The sequence below is a fragment of the Onychomys torridus genome, chromosome 4, assembly GCF_903995425.1.
Source record: "Onychomys torridus chromosome 4, mOncTor1.1, whole genome shotgun sequence".
Taxonomy (NCBI): domain Eukaryota; kingdom Metazoa; phylum Chordata; class Mammalia; order Rodentia; family Cricetidae; genus Onychomys; species Onychomys torridus.
Genome location: NC_050446.1, coordinates 90,046,660 through 90,070,302, shown reverse-complemented (window position 1 = coordinate 90,070,302; position 23,643 = coordinate 90,046,660). Strand labels below are relative to the sequence as shown.

General features: G+C 42.4%; 1 protein-coding gene across 13 annotated transcripts in view; it reads left to right on the top strand.

Moving 5' to 3' along the window:
* Meis2 (Meis homeobox 2) overlaps positions 1–23,643 on the top strand; it is a 215,010-nt gene that overhangs the window by 183,777 nt on the left and 7,590 nt on the right. For all 13 annotated transcript variants that reach the window (XM_036183628.1, XM_036183626.1, XM_036183632.1 and 10 more), the window contains one exon: positions 23,606–23,643. This exon is cut by the window's right edge and continues 21 nt beyond it. In XM_036183628.1, coding sequence (XP_036039521.1) covers positions 23,606–23,643 — 38 coding nt within the window. The remainder of the gene's footprint in view (positions 1–23,605) is intronic.

The window sequence follows — 23,643 nt, the reverse complement described above, 5'->3', positions numbered from 1 at the left end:
CAACGTTGGAGACTCTCCTATTGACCCTTCCAAGCTTTAGAAAAATCATCACCCTTTATAATCTTTCAAATATGCTCCAATTACATGACTAAACATGAAATCCTTACAAAAAGTGTCTAAACTAGGGACCGTCTCCCATCTGCCATTGAGAAATGGTGAATCAGAGAAGTCACAAAGCTAAGAAGCCGTGAGAGGCTTTACATTTACCTCCCAACTCAACCAGGAACTTTTCTACTAAGCATGTAAGCTCTTGTGTGACCTGTGCATCAAGAGGTCTCTACAATCTGAGATCTCTCCCCTCCTATGCTTCCTGTTTCCTGCTGTGAGAATCCTTCAAAGTCCATGACACCAAAGGTCCCCTGCCCCCTTCCCTTCTGGTGCATGCTACCTCTACTCTCTCTGCATTCACACGGGCACTCCTCCAGCATCTGAACTCTTGTCCTGTGCTTTGCTGTCTCTTCACTGCTAAACTCCAGGCTTCCTGACACTAAGAATCCAGAAGACCGCAAAGCAATGACCGTCTTTGCACGCTGGTTCAAAGGCTGCCCTGTAATTCTCAGGTGATGCTGCGATGCTTTACACTGCAAACCGGCCTTCACAATCCATCTTCAGGTCAGAGATCTGAAGCAGTTCTCACGATTTTCATTTGGCAACTGAAGTGGTTTAGACACCCAAAAGTTAAGGAGTTTGTCCCAAATGGGACAATAAGTGGCATCCGCAGGGTTCAAACCCACGTTTCCAAGCCTGTGCTTATCCTTTCTCTCATAACTATGCTGATGGATGGGTTAGTGCATCCTGTGTTTCCAGCAATGCTTAGAGACCTAGAGGATGTGAAATTAATCTCAGAGTTAGTGGTTTTCTTTCCCTTTGCAAGTGTGGCTTCACATACAAGTTTTTCTTTTAAGTGCTTCCCTAAGAAGACTTGAGTGAACTGCCAAGGAGGCAGCAGACACTGAATAAATATTTGTTCAAAGGAATCGAGTGTTGTGCCTTCTAGAATTTCTACGAGCCATCAAAGACTATTAATAAGGGAGAGAAAATGAAGCAGAGGCATCAAGATCACCTGAAGGAGAGTGCCCCATGCACATCATGATAATGGGATTCGTGATAGGTGCTGTAGTGATCAGGGAGGCAGAGAGACACTGGCATGCTGAAGTTCCCCCTTGTAAGGGATGCACTGACTGTGCCTGCTCACAGTCAGGTTGTATCTCCTGTTCTCGGCTCCCCCTTTTCATTGACCTGAAACTCTTTCAAGCCGTTTTCAGTGTGAAAATGATTTAGTGTCTCCTACGTGACATTTTACCTAAAATAAGATTGGTGGTAAAAGTTTGTATTTGTGGAAAACCTGGCAGTGGTAGTACACACCTTTAATCCCAGCACTTGGAAGGCAGAAGCAGGCAGATCTCTGTGAGTTTGAGGCCAACCTGGTCTACACAGAGAAACCATGTCTCAAACAAACAAACAAAAAAGAAGCCTGAATTTCTAAGACAAAATCATTCTCTGAATTTTTGTACTCTGATACATAGGCCAAACCAACAAAAATAATCCACATTTCAAAACCAGAATTCTTATAACAACAGAACTAAATAGCAAGACCGTTAGCTTGTAGCTGGTGGCTCAGGTTCAGAATGGAAGGCAGATTGTATCGTTATTTCTTTCCAAGTTGAACCCCACCCCATGTTATCTTCTTTTGAAGAGTTTGAAATTCTGCACTACTATAGAATTGAATGCTCTTTCTGTTTCTTCTAGACTTTACCTTAGAGTCTATTGGCTTATGCATTTAGATATGACAACATTTCTAGTCTAAAGTTGTCTTAGTAGGGGAGTCTTACCAAGGCCCTGAGCTACATTGTTGGTGTAAAAGTAGGTCCATTGTCTCACCTGCCTGGGGAATAAAAAAAGGAAGCATGGCTGTTGTAACGTCCAGTTTCCTAGACCTCAACCTTGTCTATATATGTGCACCAGAGCCCACGTTAGCCACTGACTGTGAAAACTGAGCCACAGGACTGGATTTTGTGAACTTCCAGTTTCATTGGCCAGAAAATGACTACTAACACCAACCACTTTGTTGGGTTTTGTGAGAATTAAATAAGAATTTGTGTGCATGTATATACCCCATTTATTGTATAACTCAATAAAAGTCAGTAATGAGAATAAGCATGAGGGGTTGGGATTTAGCTCAGTGGTAGAGTGCTTGCCTAGCAGGCGCAAGGCCCTGGGTTCGAGCCTCAGCTCCAAAAGAGAGAGAGAGAGAGAGAGAGAGAGAGAGAGAGAGAGAGAGAGAGAATAAGCATAAAAGCAAAAGCAATGAATTATGAAGCCCTCTTAGAAAAAGATGATCTCCATTACAACCTGATGATGGATACTAATTGGTACCTGAAATAGGAATTAGCTACATACTTTCCAAAGTTTTCACTAAATATATTAGTTTTTTTTCTAAGTCAGAGTTTAATAGATACTGCTCCAAAATAATAAATAAACAAACAAACAAACAAATGAAATGTGATGGGTACCCATGCCAGACAGTGCTAAGGTCAAAGGTTTTATTTTACAGTCTCCCTGTGTATGCTCATATTTAGAAAATTTGCCTTGATTTCTGCCTCAGCCACGGCCATCATCATCCACAGAGCACATTCTAACAATTCAGTGAGCTCCACTTAGCTAAAAGATTAAATAGAGTTCACAGATTCATGGGCTGTTGTCTTCACTTAAATGAATCCGTGATTCGCAGTTACTGATCAACCTACCTAATGCCACTGCTCATAAATGGGAATGGGCCAACCCCTGCTGGTATAATGATCAGCTGGAGAAGCAGTGGGTGGGGCGCTTAGCAGCTGATGGTTCTCTTCATTTCTAGAGGGGGCCCCTGAGATGACTGCATATAGGTAGGCAAGGCTAGGCAACTGTGACACCTCCCCAGGGTCCCTTTGGTGCCAGGGATTTAAGAGTCTCAGCTGTCAAAGAACAATAAATTTCCCTTCAAAATATAAAACATAAATCAGTGTTTCCCAAACACTGAAAGGCAAGAAGAAACTAAATCCCCACAATAATGAAAAGAATCCTGTTAATTAAATCAGTAAGGTAGAGAGCTTCCCTCCCAGCACACGGCCCCTCTGAACACTAGAATACCTTGGAGACCGGAGCTGAAATCCAAGCTTTTTCTAGTTTGCAAGCCAGCATCCTGAGGGAACATTTAGAAGAAGCAGGGAGTGGGGGAAATTTTAGAAACAGGACAAGTAAACACACCCTTTTTTTAAAGAAGTTGTTGGACAATGTTTATCTAGAAAGGGAAGTTGCAAAACAAATTGTAAATGAGGCTCAGCACGCGTGTGCCAACCTCTTATCAGATGTGCACCTGTCTTGGGTGAGCCAAAAGCCACATCGCTGTGAACTGAGACATAGACTCCAATGCATGGTACTTGGAGGAAAGGGGAGAGAGGCCAGCCATTGCTCCTGAGTGTTTGTGTGTTTGATTGGTTGGCTGGCTGGTTGGTTGGTTAGCTGGCTCTTTCATTTTATTTGCCTCTTGAACTCCCTGGCTCAAATCGCTGATAACAGTGACTCGTTACTTCACACATCTTCCTTTTTGTTCTGCAAAGCCATTAATGTAGATTTGTGGGTTGCTTTAATGTTTGGTTAACTGGCTGGTCTACTAAGAAAGAGTGTGTTGCCATGGTCGAGGAAGGCTGGGGAAAACAAGCACTGTGGTTTCTTATGAATCGTGGTAGTTGAGAGCCTCATGCCTGTTAGGCAAGGCACTGACAACAGAAGCCCTGAGAGAAATGAAAGCCAGCCTGGCTCTGTCTACTCTAGCCTTGGGTTTCCCTGTTTTGTTTTGCTGTCTCTATTTCTGTTTTTGTTTTTTGAGACAAGATACTACTACTGTGTAGTCAGGTTGGCCTGGAATTGACAGTGTAGCCCATGCTGACCTGTAGTTTGCGATGAGGCCAAGGCTGGCCTTGAATCTTCTATCCTGCCTCTGCCTCTCAAGTACTGGGACTACAAGCATGTACCATCATACCCAGCTTAAGTTTTACCCTTCAAGCTCCTCACAACCAAGTTACCTCAAACCCTTGATCTCTACCAGCCTTTAAATCGGGTTTCACTGCCTCTAAAGTACACCAGCATCTATTCTCAGAATCTGAGACCTCTCTTCTGAACCTTTCCAAACCATTAAAACTACAAAGCTACCCAACTCTTCCTCTAGACCCAACATTTAACTAATCATTAGTCAGTGTATTCGAAATTCCCCAGGATGTGCTTGCTGTATGGTTTTGTTCATTCAGTTGTCTCTCTGCCTCCAACAGGCTTTGTTGTGAGTGCTCTGACGGTAGGGGTGAGGTGTGTGTGTGGGGGGGGTCTCATCAGCTGCATCCCTTGCCATCACCTGTCACCCAGTTGACATCCACACACAAACACAGAAACGTCATTCTCTCAGTTAAAGGTCAAAATGTCAGAAGCACTGTGGACAGACTTTGCAAGACAGGCTAACTAGGGTTTGAACCTGGTCCTCACATACCCTAGGCAAGCCCTCTATCTCTGAGATACACCCCCAGCGCACCTTGAGTTGTTATTGTTGCTGTTATTATTGGCTTGTTTTCCCCATGTGTTGGTTTGTTTGAGACAAGGACTCATGTGATCCAGACTGATCTCAAACTGCTGGTATTTAATTCCTGATTCTCTTACTTTTGCCTCATGAGTGCTGGGATTACAAGAACGCAGTACCATGCCCAGCCCAAGCCCTCTTTTTATTCTTTATTCTGAGACAAAGTCTCACTAAGTTTCCCAAGCTTGCCTTGAACTTTCGATAGTTCTACCTCAGTTTCCTGAGTAAGTGGAATTAACATGTCTAGATCACTAGGCCTGTAACCACTAGGATCCATTAACTTTCAAATTGATAACAAAATTGGGTCCATAACTCCAAGATTGCCATCCCTCAAATATTACCATACTGCTAATCAGTCACTCTGGCAGAAAGAACAGAAGTAGTGAGCACAGTGTGGCTCAGCTCTAGTACTCTGTAGCTGAGACAAGTTTGCCATGGCAGTAAGTAGCCAGACCACTATCTCGGCAAAACATGACAAGATGGCGGCCCCAAACTCAATCCTAACTGTTGCCTTCTGATGACCTTGCTGGGTTGTGGATCATCTCGGTTTCTCTTCTCCATGCTGCTACCTCTGACCTTTCACAGCAGTTCATCTGTGCTTGGTGAGAGGTAGTGTGGATCTCCTCAAGATTTTGATTTTCCCTGTTTGTCAAATCAAGAACGATTGAAAGTCATATGGTCTACTGTGAGGAATGAGTCTGTATGTGTACATGCAATGTATGTGTGTGTGAGTATCGCAAGGGACAAGTTGGTAAAGGTTTTAATTATGCTTGTCTTATCTCTTAGGGATACTACTTTTGTTAAGGAAATCATTGTTTTAACGGTATTTTGAAGGGCTGTGGAGATGGTTTAGTGGGTAAGAGCATTGCTGTACAAGCCTAAGAACTGAGTTTGAATAAAACATTAAAAACTTGGCATGGCTGTTCATGCATCTAACCCCAGGATTGGAGAGTGGAGACTGGCAGACCCTGTGAGCTCTTAGGCTAGCCCAGCCAAAATGGTGAGCTTCTGTGAGAGTGAGATCCTGCCTTACAGGATAGAGTGGAGAGCAATGGAAGAAGACACTGGCATCTTACACTTGGGTGCACACGCTCATGTGCACACATCACAAACACACACACACACACATACATACACACTATCTTGAAATAGCTAGTAGATGACACAACATCTGTGTTCACTGACATCGCTAATGATACCTTTAGTCACAAGTATGTTTGTGGCTGTCAGTTGATAGGGTGACTTTCAGAAGACAGTGTTAACTATTTCCTAAAGCCTGACCCTTAACAATAATTGAATAGAAAACATTAAGCTAACCTGGGTGGTGGTGGCAAATGCCTTTAATCCCAGCACTCGGGAGGCAAAGCCAGGCAGATCTCTGGGAGTTCAAGGCCAGCCTGGTCTACAAAGCGAGTTCCAGGAAAGGCGCAAAACTACACAGAGAAACCCTGTCTCGAAAAACCAAAAAAAAAAAAAAAAAAAAAAAGAAAGAAAGAAAAAAGAAAAGAAAAGAAAACATTAAGCTAGATGCTAATTTCATCTAGCTCCAACTATGCATCTGGTCGAATTTACACTTAACTTTTGAAAATATTGGCTTCTCAGAGCCATGTTTGACTCTTGGACATCTGCAGCCCCAGAGCTATGCATGGTGGGAGTAGGAAGAGCATGGGGGGCGGGGATTTGCTGGCTGCTGGACAAGCTGAAAAGCCCAAGCTAGATGCAGGAAGAGACCCTGCCTCAAAATGACAGGCAAAGAGTGACAGAGGAGGACACCTGATGCCCACTCTAGTCTCCACGAGTTCACAAGCTCAGGTGCTTGCACCTGTATACATGCACACATCTGCACACACCCAGCCATGTATACCACATGCACAAAAATAAAATAAATGTAAAAATAATTTCATTAACTTAATGAAATATAAGCTTTTGAGCCACATCTCTAGATTAACTTGGGAAGTCACATCAGCTGCCATGGAATGAACATCTGCTCTGAACAGCTCACTGAGAACTACTTGCTAGAAACCCAGTAGGCACAGCTTCAAAATCACAGTCATTGGTTCATTCTAGAGTCCAACACTACACAGCAGTATGATATTACAGGGCTGGGGACATGGTGCCATCAGGAAAGTTCCTGCCAGAAAGCGTGAGGACCTGAGTTCACATCCTCAACACCAAGGGAAACAACCAGAAACAGTGGTTCGCCTAGTATCCCAGTGCTCAGACAGTAGAGATAGGAGGATCCTTGGGGCTTGCTGGCCAGGAGGTCTAGCAAAATTGGTGAGCCCCTGGTTCAGTGACAGAATCACCTGACAGAATCAGGGCAGGTGTGATGATATAGCTGGGAAAAGATAGTTACCCGGAGAACTTGATGGCCTGAGTTTGATCTCCAGACCCAACCGACTACCGAATGTTGTCCTCTGGCCTCCACAAGCATGCACACCCCACTCACGTGCACATCATTGTCGTCATCATCATCATCATCATCATCATTGGAAATGAAATTAAAAGAAACAGAAAAAAAGAACTTGTCTCAAGAAATAAGGCAGAGAATTAATTCATGAAGATACTGGACATTGACCTCTGAATACCACAAACAGGTACATATAGAGAGTGAAAGAAATAACATTACAGATAACAAGTTAGTGTTAACTATTCCCTTAGTGTTATTTTGCCTATTTGTAGAGGGCCTGGCTTTCTCATGTCTGTAGGTTTCATAGTGGGAGGCCAAAGGCCCAGTGTGGGCAGTGGGCATAACCAGCTTAAAAAAGGCTGGCCCCTTCACTGCCTGAGGAGTGAAATGTCAGACTACACCATTTCCTGTTGATAGTGACATCGTTTTGACAATTAGAGCACCTTTTCTTTTTTTGGGAATGGGGAGAGGGGTAGTACTGTGAGGAGCAAATCTTCCATCAGGAATTTTCACAAACTTAGGAAGGGGAGGAATGAAGTTTGCACTCCTCCGTGTTTCTAGATGACAGATTAAAAGCCACACAGGTATGCAGAGCTGCTTAAGCCTTGCCAAGGTGGCAGTCCCTCAACGCTTTGATGTCATCTGCTTGCTGGACCCCTGAGACTTTCCTGGGATCCAAATTTATTAGTAGACTTTATGTGGCTTGCCCGTCCCTTCTGGTGTTCAAAAAGGGAAGGAAAAAGGTCCCTGCTCCTTCTTGTCCCCGTCCTTTATTGTACGCTTTGCTTTGTTTGTTTGATTTTAAAACTGCCATTATGTGAAAGTGTAGCAAGTATAAATAATTGAGAAGATAACTCTGTGGGGAAACCGCTCTCACTGCCTTTGTGCAGAGGCACCTCATTACGGCTCTGAGCTGCAGCATTCCATAAGAGCAATTATGCAGCATCAGTATGCCATGGATATTAACCAAGGGGAGTAGATAAGGCACGGGAAAATCATCTTGTATCTTATTTAATTAAATTTATTTGGTTTTTCCAATAGATCCTCTCGTGTGTAATTTCTCCGACCACTCCATAGTTGCTGTGGTCTTTGCAGGACTGTTACATGACATTTTTTTTTTTTTTTTGGCATTCCTCCTCAATTTTGTATAGACCTAAAATGTATTTATATTGGGGTTTAATTTCTACCCAAGGAGAGGTTATCCATGAAAATGGAACCATAATTTGGTCATGAGGTTTTTATCCCTCCTAGGGCTTATATCGCCAGTTAATATATGTTAATACAGCAAAGTGGATAAAAGGTTAAACAAGTGGGTCAGGCGTGGAGAGTCTTAGAATGCTTACTTCTGCTTAAACAGAAGGAAAAGCCCGTAATGGCGCTTGCCTGACTTTCGCCCCATCATTTTAAGAATTGCTTTGCCAATCCTTCACAGCAAATAGTAATTTTAAGTGGACCAAAACAGAGCTCAGGGTGTTTGCACTCCACGGTAATGATAGAGTAGCCGTGCTCCCTGGAGTCAATAAGCCCAACAATTGAGTCATTTTTGCCTCCTGTGAGTGAATCACTGCTGTTAGCCTGAATGACAGGATTGCCTATAGAACCCGAGGCCTTCACCACGTTGACCTCATCCCAGAATATCGGGGTTCAGAGGGCAGGCAGGTGGTGTTTAACACAGTTATAAGTAAAAGCTAATTCTGTACATGGAGGGTCTGTAAACAAGGAAGTGGAATTGATGGGGGGGGGGGCAGGGAACCTTGGACATGTGTTGAAGCACATTATCCAAAGCAGCCATGCTCATGGCCTGATTCTCTCACCTTCTCCTCTCTCCTTCCCTGTAGCATCCTTCCACCATGCCCCTGCCTCCCCTTACCTGCCTCACAAGTGAATGTCCCAACACAATAATATAGAGTAGAGTCAGCTGGCTACAGCCCATTCACAAATCTGATTAATACAATCGCAGGCAGTGTTACAGAATACTTACTGCATATTAGAATACATATATAGTGTATATATCATGTATAGTAACAATGTGTGTATTATATATAATTCATAGTGTATCTTTTAAAAAATATTTTAACTTTTTACAGTTATTTTGCCTGAGGAGAGGTGCATGTGTAAAGTCAGAAAAACATGTGAGAATTAACGCTTTCCTTTCCCCTGTGAGTTCTGAGGATAGACCGCATCTTCTCAGGCTAGATGGCAAGCCTTAGGCTTACCCTCTGACCCATCTCACCAGCCCAGTACTGTGTATCTCATACTTATGGCTTTTTTAAGTTTCTAATAGTTATCTTGAAATAAAAAGTTAGGCATAGCAAAATATCTAATGAATGAGAAATGAAAACATAGAGAAAATATCCTTAACTAAAAATCATCCCTTCATTTTCAAATTACCCTTGAAAGTCCTAAGGAGCCTAATCAGTCACTATGCTCCTGAGGTCTACTGGGGTCTGCTGGGAAGCTCCCATGGTTGACAGTCCCACAGAGAAGAGGAATTTAAAAAGGGATGTGTGTGTGTGGAGCTCCGGGCCTGCCAGTGGCCTGCGCATGTGAGACTGACTTGGAGAAGATGCAAACCTACTTCCAGACTGATGAATGGCTTTAAGGTGCAGCTTCCACTAGAAATTAGAATGCCATGGTTTATTTCAAGAGCTTGGAACCCAAGCACCCCTGACAATCCCAGTAGCTTGTTATGAATTGATTGGTGGCTCTCATCCCCTTTTAGAGAGTGTTTATTAATCTGCAAAGAGCCATGATGTAACTCACAGTACAAACGAAAAAAAAAAAAAAAACCCTGCCTTTTGTTACCTTAGTGTCCATTATCCCATAGGACTTGACCTGGGACTCTTCATTTTTGAGAGACAATCACAGACATCAGAGTTCCTCCTCCAAATGTATCTGGGAGGAAATCCTCAAAAAGGTTTAACCAGAAAAAAAAAAAAAAGTTTCCTTTCTTCACCTCAGATCTTCCTTCCTCCACTCCTGTTTCCTGCCTCTCACCCCCAAAATATACACTCACAACACTTTCTGGACCCCAGTGTTCAATCTGCCCTCCTCCCCACTGCAGCCCAGCATAATGGCAGACATCCATTCCAGTTCTGTCTCGTCCTATGTATCTCTCTCTCTCTCTCTCTCTCTCTCTGTCTCTCTCTGTCTCTCTCTCTCTCTCTCTCTCTCTCTCTCTCTCTCACACACACACACACACACACACACACACACACACACACACACACACCCTGAGCCTGGCAGAGCCCGAGACTCCATTTCTGCCAGAGAAGTCCTTCCCCTGTCTGTCCACAGTCCAGGTAGATTCCCACCTTGTTCTGAGTTAGGGTCTTCACTTATTTCTCAGTGTGACATTCATTAGAGCAGAACTGGAAGCCAGAATTATGTCCCATCTTAGCTCTACCCTGCTCTAGGGCACATCGTTCATCAGGAATTGAGCTATGCCACGTGCAAAAAAAAAAAAAAAAAAAAAATGACAAGAGATTCCCTAATGGTTCTTCTATTGTCAATTCTAAATTATTTCCTAGGGGAAGGAGCCCTATTTTCATTTACACGTTCAGTTGTTTATTCACCAAACATTTTATTAGAGATAGTGTAGACGGTGTCGATAGCACAGAACTAAAATACGCTCTCTATGAGATCAACTAGGTGAAAACCAGATAAGCAAATTGTGGCTATTGCACTGAATAAATTCTTCAGGGAGCATGCTTGCTAATGACCGTGTGTGTGTGTGTGTGTGTGTGTGTGTGTGTGTGTGTGTGTGTGTGTGTGTGTGTGTGTGTGTGTGTGTGTGTGTGTACAAGTGTTTGCATTTGTATGTGTATACACTTACATACAGAGGCCAGAGATTGTATCCTCTGTTGCTGCCTACCTTAGGTTTTGAGACAGAATCTGATACTGACCCTGCAGCTATACTAGGTAGTCAGCATCCCTGGCATCCTTCTGCTTCTGCTGCTGGTTCTGCTTACCCAGCGCTGTGGGGGATACAGCCTCACCTGGCTTTTTTTTTTTTTAACATGGATGCTAGAAACTCAAACTTGAGTCTTTGTGCTTGTACTGTGGCAGGCAAAGGAGCCAGCTCTCCAGCCCCAGGAAATGTCTCTTAATCAGATTAAGCAACAAAGTTACCCCAAAGAGGTGTTCTCTGGTAAAAATTTCAAATGATGGATGGACCAGATGGCCCTGGAAGGAAGACCATCCCAGATGGAAGAAATAGTGTGGCCCTAGCTAGTTAGCATATTAACTTTAAACTTATGAATTAATCTTGGATTATTTGTATATCACACAATTTAAAAATCTATGACAGTTAAAACAATTACAGCATTAAATTGTTTCGTCTTTAATAGATGAAGTTACATCCATTCCTGTGAAGATGGAGACAATCCAAGTGTCATTGTTTTCGTCTGTGAGAGTTAAGTTAAACTACACTGGGAATTTTAATAAGAGATGTGGTGCCTGGATATACTCCAAAAATCCTCTAAAACAGTGGTACATCTAGTTTGCACCTTAAGCTCTATATTGAACTTTAGAATTGAAGGTTGATGTCTTCATTCCTCTGTAAATGGCGGTTGCGGGGAGCGTATCCACTAACTAATGGTTTAAAGCTAAAATATTTAAGGAATAAAGAAGCCACGGCATAACCTCTGGTTTGTTAGGTCTCTTGTGGTTTATAAAGATATATTTTATGTCTTTTATGATTATGGGATGTTGCTAAAAAAAATTTGTGGGCAATAATACCATCACATTGGAAAAAAAAATTGTGTAACATCTCTGCCCAAGACACAGGAGGCTACCTGGGTGTCACTCCAAGCAAAAGATGTTTCATTTGTTCTTAAGAAAAGACGATCTCAAAATTTTGCTGAGTCTTTGATGTTTGAACATGGATATAAGGACATTAAGGCATATGTCTGTGAATAGAATTTTTTGCTCCTGGATAGAATTAGGTTTTGTTATAGTTTTAAAGATTATTTTTGGTTATATAGAGTTTTTGAAAGTAACTAGTATTTTTTGTTTGTTTGTTTTAAATCTTTGATTTTAACCCCCATGGACAAGCTTGATGAGAATATAACCTGGTTAGGTAGCACTGAGTTTAAACCTGAGGAATGTCACTTGTACGCATATTTACGGTGCTTTAGTTGATGGATCTTTTCCATAATAGCACTTGACTTTCTGTGTTTTACTCCCCCCCCCCCTTATTTTGGGTTGAAGCCACTCTAAAGTTTAACACCTGGGAGATTTCTCACTTATGGTTCCCTTTAGAAGTGCTAAAATCTCAGCCTCCCAAACAAGAGACCAAGTTGCGGCTTAAAGAAAGAAGTGGTATTGATAAAGGGCCCAAGAATGTTGCCACCTTTCCAATGTGTCCTCAGCAAAATCCTTTCTTTTAAGCCAGCAGGAGAAAGGAAAGGGGGATAAGAGCCTGGTCCCTCCAAGTGCTTCTGGCATGCCGATCTGGTCTTCTGAAACATCCCCTGCTGCTCCAGAAAAAGGAGCCCCTGAAGCAAATGAAAACTCTGGTGAGGACATTCACATGCATAGCACCCTCCCTCCAAGTGCTTTAGATCACAGGGCCTGGGGTGATTTGGCCTGAGTTGAAGAATAGAGACTTGTGAACCATTTGTCTCCACACCTAGAGTATGCTGAGGTGTCTTTCACTTTAAAAGCCCATTTAAAAAGAAAAATATGGTTTGTGAGGACACAATTTGGACACCATCACACTTAATGGAGTCCCTTTTAAATGTAACACTCGGTCCCATCAATTCTCTTCTAAATGACTTGTCACCACCTGGAGAAAACCTGCCCTTGATTATCTTATGCAATTGCTTAAAAAATACAGTGTGTGTGTGTGTGTGTGTGTGTGTGTGTGTGTGTGTGTGTGTGTGTGTGTAAACTTCATTTAAACCATTACTAGAATGACTTATGCTAAGTGTAAGGCAATACAACGTGTGTCATAGCACACTGTATCTTATATGCATGCATGTAATTGTCATGAGCTTCTAAGTCTGCTCACACAGATCACCTCAGAAAATTCAAAATGAGCAAACTGGACCTCCTGGAAACAAGGCCATTGTCTGTAGGCTTTCATTTACAGTCGACTGACCGACAGGGTCAGAAGGAGGACTTGGTAAAATCTTGAGATACATGAAAAGGTAGAGTGTTTTCAAAGGTAGCCAAACAGTTTTTTAAGCTTACTGTTTGAGATCTAGAAGAGTCCTAGTTTAATCTAAAGAGGAGAGACTGTTTTTGAAGTACTCTCTTGTTTTCGTGGTTCACGCTTCTTTTGCCCTTGTCTTGAATGGCCTTCTAACTTTTCAGCTCTAGAGTTCCACTGCCAACTCATCTAGAAACCAAGTGTGCCTCACTCTACCACAATAAGTAGGAATTGAACAAGCAAATGGCCAGTTTTGATCAATTGTGCACCATGGCAGAGCAAACATGGATTCGCAGAGTCCCCATCCTGGTGCCCTTTATCTTCCGCCCAGCAAAGTGCGATGCAGAAGTAAGTCATCCTAAGTCCAAGGCTCCCCGTTTTCATTGCCAGCCTTGTTGGAGGCCATCTCATCTCCCCAAGGGTGTTGAGCCTCCTCAGCTGCCCCATTGTCATCAACCCAGTTCAGTTCATCCTCAGCCCCGCAGTTGGGAAAGGTCTTCCTCAGGAGGCTTCCTTGTCTCACTTCCCCATTCATGAATTTCAGAGACTCATTTTATCTCTGAAGAACCCCATGCAGCTTGCCTGTGAATTGCCACCAGGTTCCCCCAGAAACCAGAAGAAACTATCAGCCACTCTCAGTTCGATTACCCTCCGAACTTTCAAGCAGGTCAGCACTGGTAGAGTCCTGGTGGAACTGGTACCTTCAAGCAGTTCTTTCTTTTTTCCCTGCCATGTGTTTGATTTTGTTTTTAGATGCTCTTTCAAACTGGCTCAACTCTTCCCTTCCAAGAGTTTCTTAACTTTTTTTCTTTTCTTTCTTTTCTTCTGGTGCTGGAGAGTAAGGCCTTGCAAAGGCTAAACAAGCATACTGCAAGTTTTCTCTCCCCTTTTTTGGATAATTTATTTATTTTTACTTCATGTGCATTGGTGTTTGGCCTGCATGTATGTCTGTGTGAGGGTGTCAGATCTTGGACTTATAGACAGTTATGAGCTGCCATGTGGTGCTGGTAATTGAACCCGGGTCCTCTGAAAGAGCAGCCAGTGCTCTTAACCACGGAGCCATCTCTCCAGCCTCTCTGCAAGTGTTCTGTACCTCCAGATCTTAGTTGTCCCCTTGCTCAGCTGTCCCTTGCTAGCCTTGAGATCACTATGTGGCCCAGACAGCTTTGGAATTTTCTGTCCTGCTTCCGCTTCTCCGGGGCTTGCATTACATGTGTTCATGCACTGCCATGCCTGGTGATCAGTCTCTCTTCATGTCTTTAGTTGACGTCACTGCACTGACTTACCTTATATAGACTGTTTATTTATAATAACTTGTGTGTTCTGGAATGGTGACTTTTTCAGTTAGTTTATGTGTATATGAAGAATAGACGTATCAAAAGGCATGATTTGCATTTTCAAATGTTTAGATATATTTACATACGTCATCCATATGTCATTAAATTTGGTTTGAGATAACTGCAGAATGTGGACAGCTTATCCGTGGTGACACGTGTACAGATTTTTATGACCCTTGAAATTATTCCTAATAATTGTTTCAGGGTTGAAAAGAGATGAGCAAGTACAGTGTAAGGTCCGTTTTCAGCTCCCCACCCACAAAGCCAATTACTGGGACACACACACACCCCTAGAGGACACAACTGCTGAATAAAAATGACCATGGAGGAGAAAGCTAGAGCTCAGTACACTTTGATTGGCCAAAGCATAAAGCCAGGAATCAAGCTAAATAAATCCCCATTCCCCCTGAACACAAGAAAGGAAGGAGAAGGTCACTAGAATGAGGCCTGACTAAAAGTAAACAAGTTCTTTCTCCTCCCCATGTTAGCAACAGCCCCTTCCACCTTTGCAGGAATCTAAAAGTAGCCTAGAATTAACAAAAAGGAATGTCTTCCTGTATTGTTTTTTCACCTTCCTCTGGAGCAGCACAGAAAAATCTATCTAGGTGTTCATGAAATTGTCCCTGGCAAAGTTTATTGCCGCACACATGTGCAGGCACAGTGTACATGCACCCTCAGACACGTACACATATGGGTGCCCAAAGGGCTGCTTACTTCTCACTGTCACAAAACTGACGTGCTCATGATGACTTCTCAGTGCTGCTATTGCATGTCCCACTCAGTTGATGGGCACTTCCAAATGGACAGGATTACTGTTGCAAACAAAATCAGACATTTGCAACCAGTTCAGGTCTCCGCAAGAAAATGCACATGACTTATGTAGATTTTGTTGTTGATTTTTTTTCCCCCTTATAGGTTACTCAAGGAAACGCATGTCATTATAAATCAGTAGTAATGAAATCACCATTATGGCATCTTGGATATTGCTTTTGCTAAAACCTTTCTGGACATTAAGTCAGCTTTCAGTGATTGATATTATAGACAGTGGACAAACATTTTTTGATGGAACTGTTTGCTCTCAGATGAGAAAAAAAAAAAAAGCAAATTCTTTTTTTCTCTTCTATTGAAAGAGTGTAATGTCATCAAAGAGGGAAAGGTTCAAGTGTGGTCATCACAGGTTAGTGACACCAAAAATAGAAACTCACTTAGGGTAAGATTTGCTGTCAGGAAAAATGGAGCCTTCTTTCTGAACTTGGGAACTGTGTGGTTCATGTGAGCTTGCTTGTAGAGGGTTGCTACAATAAGCCTTCTTTCATACAGGTGTGTTTATGCCCCAGGCTTGCTGGCCACAGTCCATTCCATTTACAGAAGCTGAATTAAACAATAACTACCGCTTGCAAAAAAAAAAAAAAAAAAAAATGGTGGAGGTGGGGGAAGGGGAGGGGGAAAGGTGAGCGTCAAAGGAGATGCCTGAGAGCTTTGTTAGGGCCAAGAAAACCCTGTTGTAGATGTCAGGGCTTGTTGATGTTGCTGGGAACGGCACTTTTTTTTTCTCCTGGATTTTGTGGTTCTGCCTTAGGAAAGAAAGTAAAATAGAACGGAAGAACAAAGTCCCACTCTATAAATCAGCAGCTGCTCCTTGCCAGATCAAAGGAATGACATTTTTGCTCCTGGACTTCTTGTCCACTTGAGGGCTTGACAGGCAGCTAACAGCTGGCCTGCGCCACTGTATGAGAGAATCAGCCTACATCTTCTTCTGAGCAGATGACAAGCTAATCAGAGACCTATCCCTAGCACGGGACACGTGAGTGCGTGCACCTTGACCTCTTCCAACACCTCGAATACATAATTGTTAAAGAGCGTGGTGCATTTGGGGCCAGTTAATTCTTAAGTGACTTCCATTGAGAAGGAGAATCTGAGATAACACTCAGTCAAAGGTGATCACGAAAGCCAAACATATTTCAAAATTGCAAGATTTGTGGGGATCAGGTCTTAGTGTGAATTAGTACATGTTTCAAACAGAACTGGGAACTGGCTGTGAATGAAGGTAACTGGTTATCAGGTAAGACTGCACAGGTCTCAAAGCCCAGTCAGAGAGACGGCCAGGAGCTGGGAACTGGTCATTTTGGAAACGATCCCTGTTCCTTTGCAGGCTGGTAGAGTTGAATGAATCTGTAGATCTGTGTTCCGTGTCTGCAGAAAGTGGTTATTGGAGCCAGGCTAAGGTGTGCAGGTCTCCAAATCTGGAATTTTAATGTCAGTAGTAAAACGTTCAAAGTAATTCAGTTTCTTGTTGATTTCCATTTGCAATAAATCATTTACAGGATGAGGTAATATGCTATAGCTTATGTCTGTTGACTTAGTGTTTTATCTTTAAGATAGAGGGTAGATTCTAGATATGAATAGCTAAGGAAGTTCCCTTGTTTTCTTCTCTCTTGCTTTCAAATAGCTCTGAAAGATCACTTTTGTAATACATGATAAATAGTCACATTTGAATAACCTGATAGCATTCTGTAAGAGTAATAGTGCTCCAAAGTCGGGACCTACTTGGATACTGTGTTACATGCCACTGGGTGTGAGTGTACTAATGGAATTGTGTTGGTTGTTGCTCAGAATTCAGAAAGAAATAAAAGATAATTCCCTATGTAAAGGGAAATTTCTCAAATACTTTTATTAAATAAAGACTACAGTTGTCCATATAAATCTCAGTTAGGCTCGATTTTCTCCATCACCTTTAACAATTCTTTTAAGATAGAAGAATCATATGTATTACTGAAGCTCAAAACAAAACAGTAGCTGGAGAGGTAAAAGAGGAGGGTGCTGTCCTCTCTCGTCTCGGAAGACCCCTCTGTTGACAATTCCCCCAAAGACATTTCCTTGTCCCAGCTTTCACTTTAAGAGATACAGATGGAGTAAAATGAATTAAATTATTACACACTGTTTGGTACCCAAGGCAAGTACAAAAGACTCTTTAGATCTGACGTTCTTAAAGAGGCCAGTGTGTGCAGTGTTTGCCGCCACAAGAGTCATAATGAAAACTTGAACTTCACAACTTTGAGTTCTTAGGCAGAGCACTGAGATGTCTGGTGGCTTCACCAGCATAAAGGTGCAGAGGTCACTGAGAGAACTTTTCAACTGCAGGTCTGGGAGCAGTAGTGCTGGGGGTGTGGGGGCTGTGATGCTTCCATGTCTCCAATACTGGGCATGGCCTGGAAGCTGCTGATCCAGAGAACTCAAGGGGGGGGGGAGGCTCTGGGAAGTCCTTAAGAGGAGGATGTGCTGGAAAATGAGCCCACCCTGCAACTCCACCTGTAGAGAGGTGCTTCACTGGTGTCTAAAATCGCACACCAACACAAACACACACACACACACACACACACACACACACACACACACACAACACACACACATACACACACAAACATACACCAGCATACACACACAACACACACACACACAACACACACACACATACACACACAACACACACACACAAACACACACAAAGTTACATAGTCACATGAAACCCAGGTCTCTAGAAAAACCCTACCACATGAGCACATGCTATAAACCATGTTCTCATCTTGTTATCAGCCCATTATAGGTAATTTTAGTAGTCACCCATCCATTCTTAGTTATTACCTGTAAGGGAACAGAGCATTTTAGGAACATTGGTTAGGTGTGTTCTGACCATCATCGGCTAACATTTAATAAGCCCTTAATAGGCAGTGCTCCAAGAACCTTACATAGCCTGTTTCTGTCAGTCCTCAAAACAGCCTAGGCCCAGTTATTCCCCTAGTTGGTAGATAGGAAAGAAACTGAGGCGTAGGGAAGGTATAAGGCACACAAACCCCTTGGGTTTATTAGTGTCTTTCTCTACAGAAAGGGTTTAAAATGTGGGACAAGACTTAAGAGGACTGTGATCAAAGTTGAGTATTTTAGTGAATAAGCTATATGGGTGTGTGCAAGTTTAGGGGAACATTAGATAAAGCGCTGGAAGCCCACAGTAGACAGCTATGGAAAAGAAGTCGCCCACTTTGTAACTTTGCCCTGGGCCTTTCGTGTCAGCGGGAACAGGCTCTCCACTTGAGGCAAATTCATAAGGCTACAGAGTGCTCATGCTCCTGCACTAACATCATGTTTTCATATTGTAAGTGTATGGGTATTTATTTCACATGTTTTTGCAGGTGTGGGCAAATCTAATATTCTATCCAATTATAATTACGCTGCAGCTCAGGGCCATTAGTTATGATCTGTGAATGTGTCCTAAAGTCATGTATGAATCTCATTCATTTAGCTCACTTTGCTCAAAGTTGTCTTTGGGAAAGGATTCCATGTCTGAACATCAGTGAAAACCTTGGATGTGCTGTGTGAGTCAGTCATTCTCAAGTCCAGGTTCTTGTTCAATGGCATTAAACCCGCCTAACTCACTGCTTCAGCTGGAGACCAGGACACAGAATCAAATTTGTTTTGTTTGGTTGATTTTTGTTTTCTTCAAATTAAAAACAAAAATTTAAGTGGCTAATTTTCCAGGGTTGAAGCATCACTGATCCCCAGAGCAGGAACACGCTGGTAGGCAAGTCCTGCAGCTTGACAAAACAGAGCTTTTTTCTAATTGGGCCCCTGTCACCAAGCTCCCAACCACACCTTTCCCACACTGATCTGATCCCTTGTCAACAGTTCAAGCCTCTTCCTTGACAACACCAATCCAAGAGAGAGCTTCAAATCCAGCCATCCTCAGAGTGTTCGAGCTGGCTGCTTTCCAAGCAACCTGGGGGGGGGGGGGGGGGGCCTGTGCTTTCTAACAAAAGGAATGCTGCCTGAAGGCGTGGGTTCCCAGGTGTGGCAAAAAGTTAGTGACCCAGAAAGAAGGGATTTATCAGCCATTTAAAAGGGGTGGGGGAACCAGCCAGCAATCAAATGACACCCGAGTCTACTCCCATCAGCCCGAGCTTTGCTTTGGAGCGAAAAACTCTTTAAAAGAAAACTCAGTGGTCAAATTTCAGGTGGAAAAAAAAAAAAAACATGTAAAGCTCAAATATTTGAATTTTCCTGAGGTGACTGGTGGTCTCCAGAAGGTCTCTCCAGCAAGAGTCAGGTGGGGCGTCAGTGATTTCTGCTGTTTGGAATACATCCCTTTGAATCTACTGAGGTTTTTTTGTTTTGTTGTTGTTTTTATTTCTAAGTTGACTTAGAAAAGCCTCTTGGTTCTTGGAAAGTCACTAAATTCATTTCTATAATTAAGTTATTTTAAGCTAAGAGTCTTGGTATATAAGTTTGAAGGATTACACATACTAATGCATTTTCTATTTAAGTAAAATTTAGAGATGCAAATAGTCTCAGGAGACTCTCTTCGAAGCTTTTGTGTGAGCCTAGGCACTAACTTCGTGCTCAATACAAATCAATAGAACTAGTGTACTTTGGGGTACTCATCCCCTAGGGAGTCACTAATTCAATTATCTGTAGCCCTTAAAAAAGTCACAATGAAGCTAATGAAATTTTTTTTCTGAAGGAAATCTAGAGAAGGCACTAGATTTATTAACACATTTTCCACACAAGTTGTACAAAATTCAGTTTTAAAAACCTGTTTAATATCTAAGGAGACTTTATAACAGGATTAAATTGTACTAATAAAGAAGTATATTGTATGTCTGCAGCTTCAAAACCGTTCTAAGACAACATTAAAACTTAGTGAGTTGTGGGGATTTTGTTGTTTTCTTCCTTCCTTCCTTCCTTCCTTCCTTCCTTCCTTCCTTTCTTTCTTTCTTTCTTTCTTTCTTTCTTTCTTTCCTTTTTCTTTCTAAATATCAGATACAGATGAAAAACCTAACAGTCTTTGGATTGGGAATAACTTGTGGGGGTTTTCATTAAAGTTGGGTGCAGCTTGCTGCATCTTGGTTAGTTGGATGTCTTCAGCAATTTTTCAAATGTTTTGGGTTTGGCAAAGTCCAAAATGTTTTTTGCCAAGACCCTCTCTTCCCCTTATTTTTTAAACCCGTGTGAAATGCAGGGATAACTTAATCCATATGTGTCTGATTCATTTACACTTAACTCATCAAAATGTTATTTTGTGAGACCCATTTAATATCCAAGAAACCTTTTGAGTCTTTTAAAGAGGAGTCTTCTGTCTTTGAACCAGGAAGTTGCATTTTTCCATATGAATGGAGGTCTGGCTTTGAACAATTGGAGATGAGTTGATTTTTCAACTTAGATGCTTTAGAGTTTAAGTAGAATCAAAACTTGATATTATGTTTTTTGTCTGCACAAAGGAAAGGTCATTTTTAAAGTATAGTCAGAGGAAGTAGAAAGAATTTATGTCAAATCATTTAGGGGAAGACCGCATATGGAAGTTCATATTGGGAATCAACAATTAAAAAAAAAAGAAAGAAAATCATTCCTCATCTGATTTTTCTTTCATCTCTGAATTAAATGGCTCCATTTTGTGTTCATGAGAATATTTTCTAAAAGGTGGTGGACTGTGAGTCGTCAGTGTGAGAGAAGGAGAGGGCTGTCATTTTAATTTTTAAGGTTACAATTTTTCTTAAATTGAACACATTGTTAATGTGAATAATATCTATGGAGTTAATAAATTATTCTGAGATTAGGGCAGTTGACAATTGGCAGGAGTTTTATGTTCAGAGATTTCTGGGGGGAAAACAACAGCAAAAAACAGGAGCCCATACATTTTCCAAATCCTGTATTATTAATAGAATACCCTGGAATATTTAAACAGTATTGAGGACCAAAAACTCTGAAACTTCACAGAGGCTGTGTGGAGCCCACGTGAGAAAGTCAAGTCTCTAAGACCCTCTGTGAACCAATCCCCCCCCCCCCCCCCGAAAAAACCTGCACGAGCTTCTTTCTTTGGAGGCTCATTAGAAGCAGTGAGCAAAGAAAGGCCATTGCCATAACTGCTAGTGAACATGCAGTCCACGCCATGGAAACTAGCTGAAAATGTGATGCTGGGGTGACATTGCCAAGTTCAGCACTTCTATAAAGACCTGCTAGCACACAGAATGCTTTTTTTTTCTCAATGTTCTGTATTGTTGGATCACCCCCATTGAACAACCTTTTGAGAGGACCCCCATTTTTACTAATGTAAACATTCTGATGAGTATCCAAAGAAATGACCTTTGAGTGAACCTCTAACCTCCCCAGTAATTATTTGTTTGAAGACAGTGTGAAGTTCTCCTGCTGAGAACTAGGAACCATGATGCCTTGCAGCCCTATGAGTGAAGGAGTGTTTGAGGGAACAGGAGAGAAAGGCATAAATAAGGGAACAATCTCCAGATGTAAATAAGAAAGGAATATGAGAGAGGAAATATAAAGGGGGGGCAGCAATTTGTATCACCTAAAAGGTTGACCTACAAGAGGAAAAAAAAAACCCACCACACTACAGGATTGGCTTCACATGAACAGAGGAACCGCCCCTCTCTACCAGAAACATCAAGACAGAGCAAAAGCGCTTGTTCTGGGCATCTCTCCGTCAGAACTGACCCTTTGAGAAGAGCCTCTAGAGGGAGAAATAAGAAGCTGGCCCTCCTAGGCCTCAGATAAATTCTTTTAACTGATTGAGGGTTGCTTCAGGAAGTCTTTGTGATCTGATCAGCAACATTTCAGAGATGGGGTAAATACATAGCTTCAACTCTCCTTTTTCGGCTCTCTATACTTACAGTAGCCTGGCACTTGCCTTCCCGAAAGCCAAGGGGTGGAACATTTTTGACAACAGAGACATCTTTTCTTAAGTACTAAAGAAGTCCATTGTTTTGCAAACACCATATGCAGAAGACTCCTTTGGTTTTCTCCTGGTTGTATTCATCAGCCTGACTGTGTTCTCACCAGAGAACTCACAGTGTGCTCACTGCCCTCCTCCAAGGGACTTCACTGCCAATACTTGAGAATTCTTTGGAGGATGTAATTTCAGGTCCTGCCTGGAGCCCCATGCGGATGCGTTAATCGTTAAGTCCCCCATATGCTTAAGGTTTGGAAGTAGGGGTGCTGAGAAACAAATGTTATCAATAGAAAACATTTTGAAGGACCAGCTAGCGGTATGCTCCTGAGCACCCGCCCCGCCCTAGCCTAGTGCAGGGCCACTGAATCTTTCCCAGAAGTTTGTACGTGTGGGAGATACCATCATTAAAGGCACGGGGACAGGGGTAACTCACAAATGGTAGAAAATTGTTTTGTTTTTATTAAATTTGGAGAAATAAAGGAGATTTCTTATTGTCTTACTCTGTTTGTACATGAATATTTGATGGGCATTATTAAACATTAAAGTAACATGAAGTAGGCACTTATTTTTGGATTTTCAACAAAATTAGATCCAGGCTTCTTAGACAAAATAACCACTGCTCCTTACATTCCTGGGAATCAGCAACCGCCTGATTTGAAAACGTTTCCCGGGCCCTAATATCAACCATGTGGACCCGAGGCTGGCTTTCCAGTAGGTTGAAAGGTGGCTGGGTTTATGGTTGGCAGTTAGCTTATCCACTGCCCTGGGTGTCCCAGCTTTGGCTGCAAAGGCCGCCCCCAGCTGGCACTGACCTCTGAATGACCCCTAACTTTACAGGCTTAAGCTGCAGGAGTTGCCCCAAGTCCAGAAGTCTTTGGGCCAGCACTTATTACTGCTGTGTTGGTGATAAAACTTCAGACAGCCTAATTGATGGCTTTGCTGACCTAACAATACCTTGTGAAAGCCGAGTGCGAGAGCCTGGCCTTCATTTATGGCCAGCTGCAAGGGAGGCTGAATCTCCCCGGGATGGATGGGGAGTCCTGGGAGAGGGGCAAATCTTCCAGCTTGGGAGCTGCAACCTGGAACCTACTTGTTCTAAAAGCAAGCACACTCGCAGAAAGGAGAAGCTTCCTCCTAGAGAAGTCTTGTCCCTCTCTGAAAATTAGTAGCAAGTTGTCTTGCTGTTGGCTCCGACATGACAAGGGAGTCAGCTGGTTTTGCACACTGAAGGGCCAAGTTGCCTGTCAATTAAGTAGATGGTTTGCAGTAGGTATTGGATTGTGACGTGTCCTCCGCAGTGCTCACAAAAGCTGTTCATAGAACACTCAGACTGGGCTTGGTAAACCCTACTCTTCTTCTGTTTCAGGTTTATCAATGCCAGAAGAAGGATAGTACAACCCATGA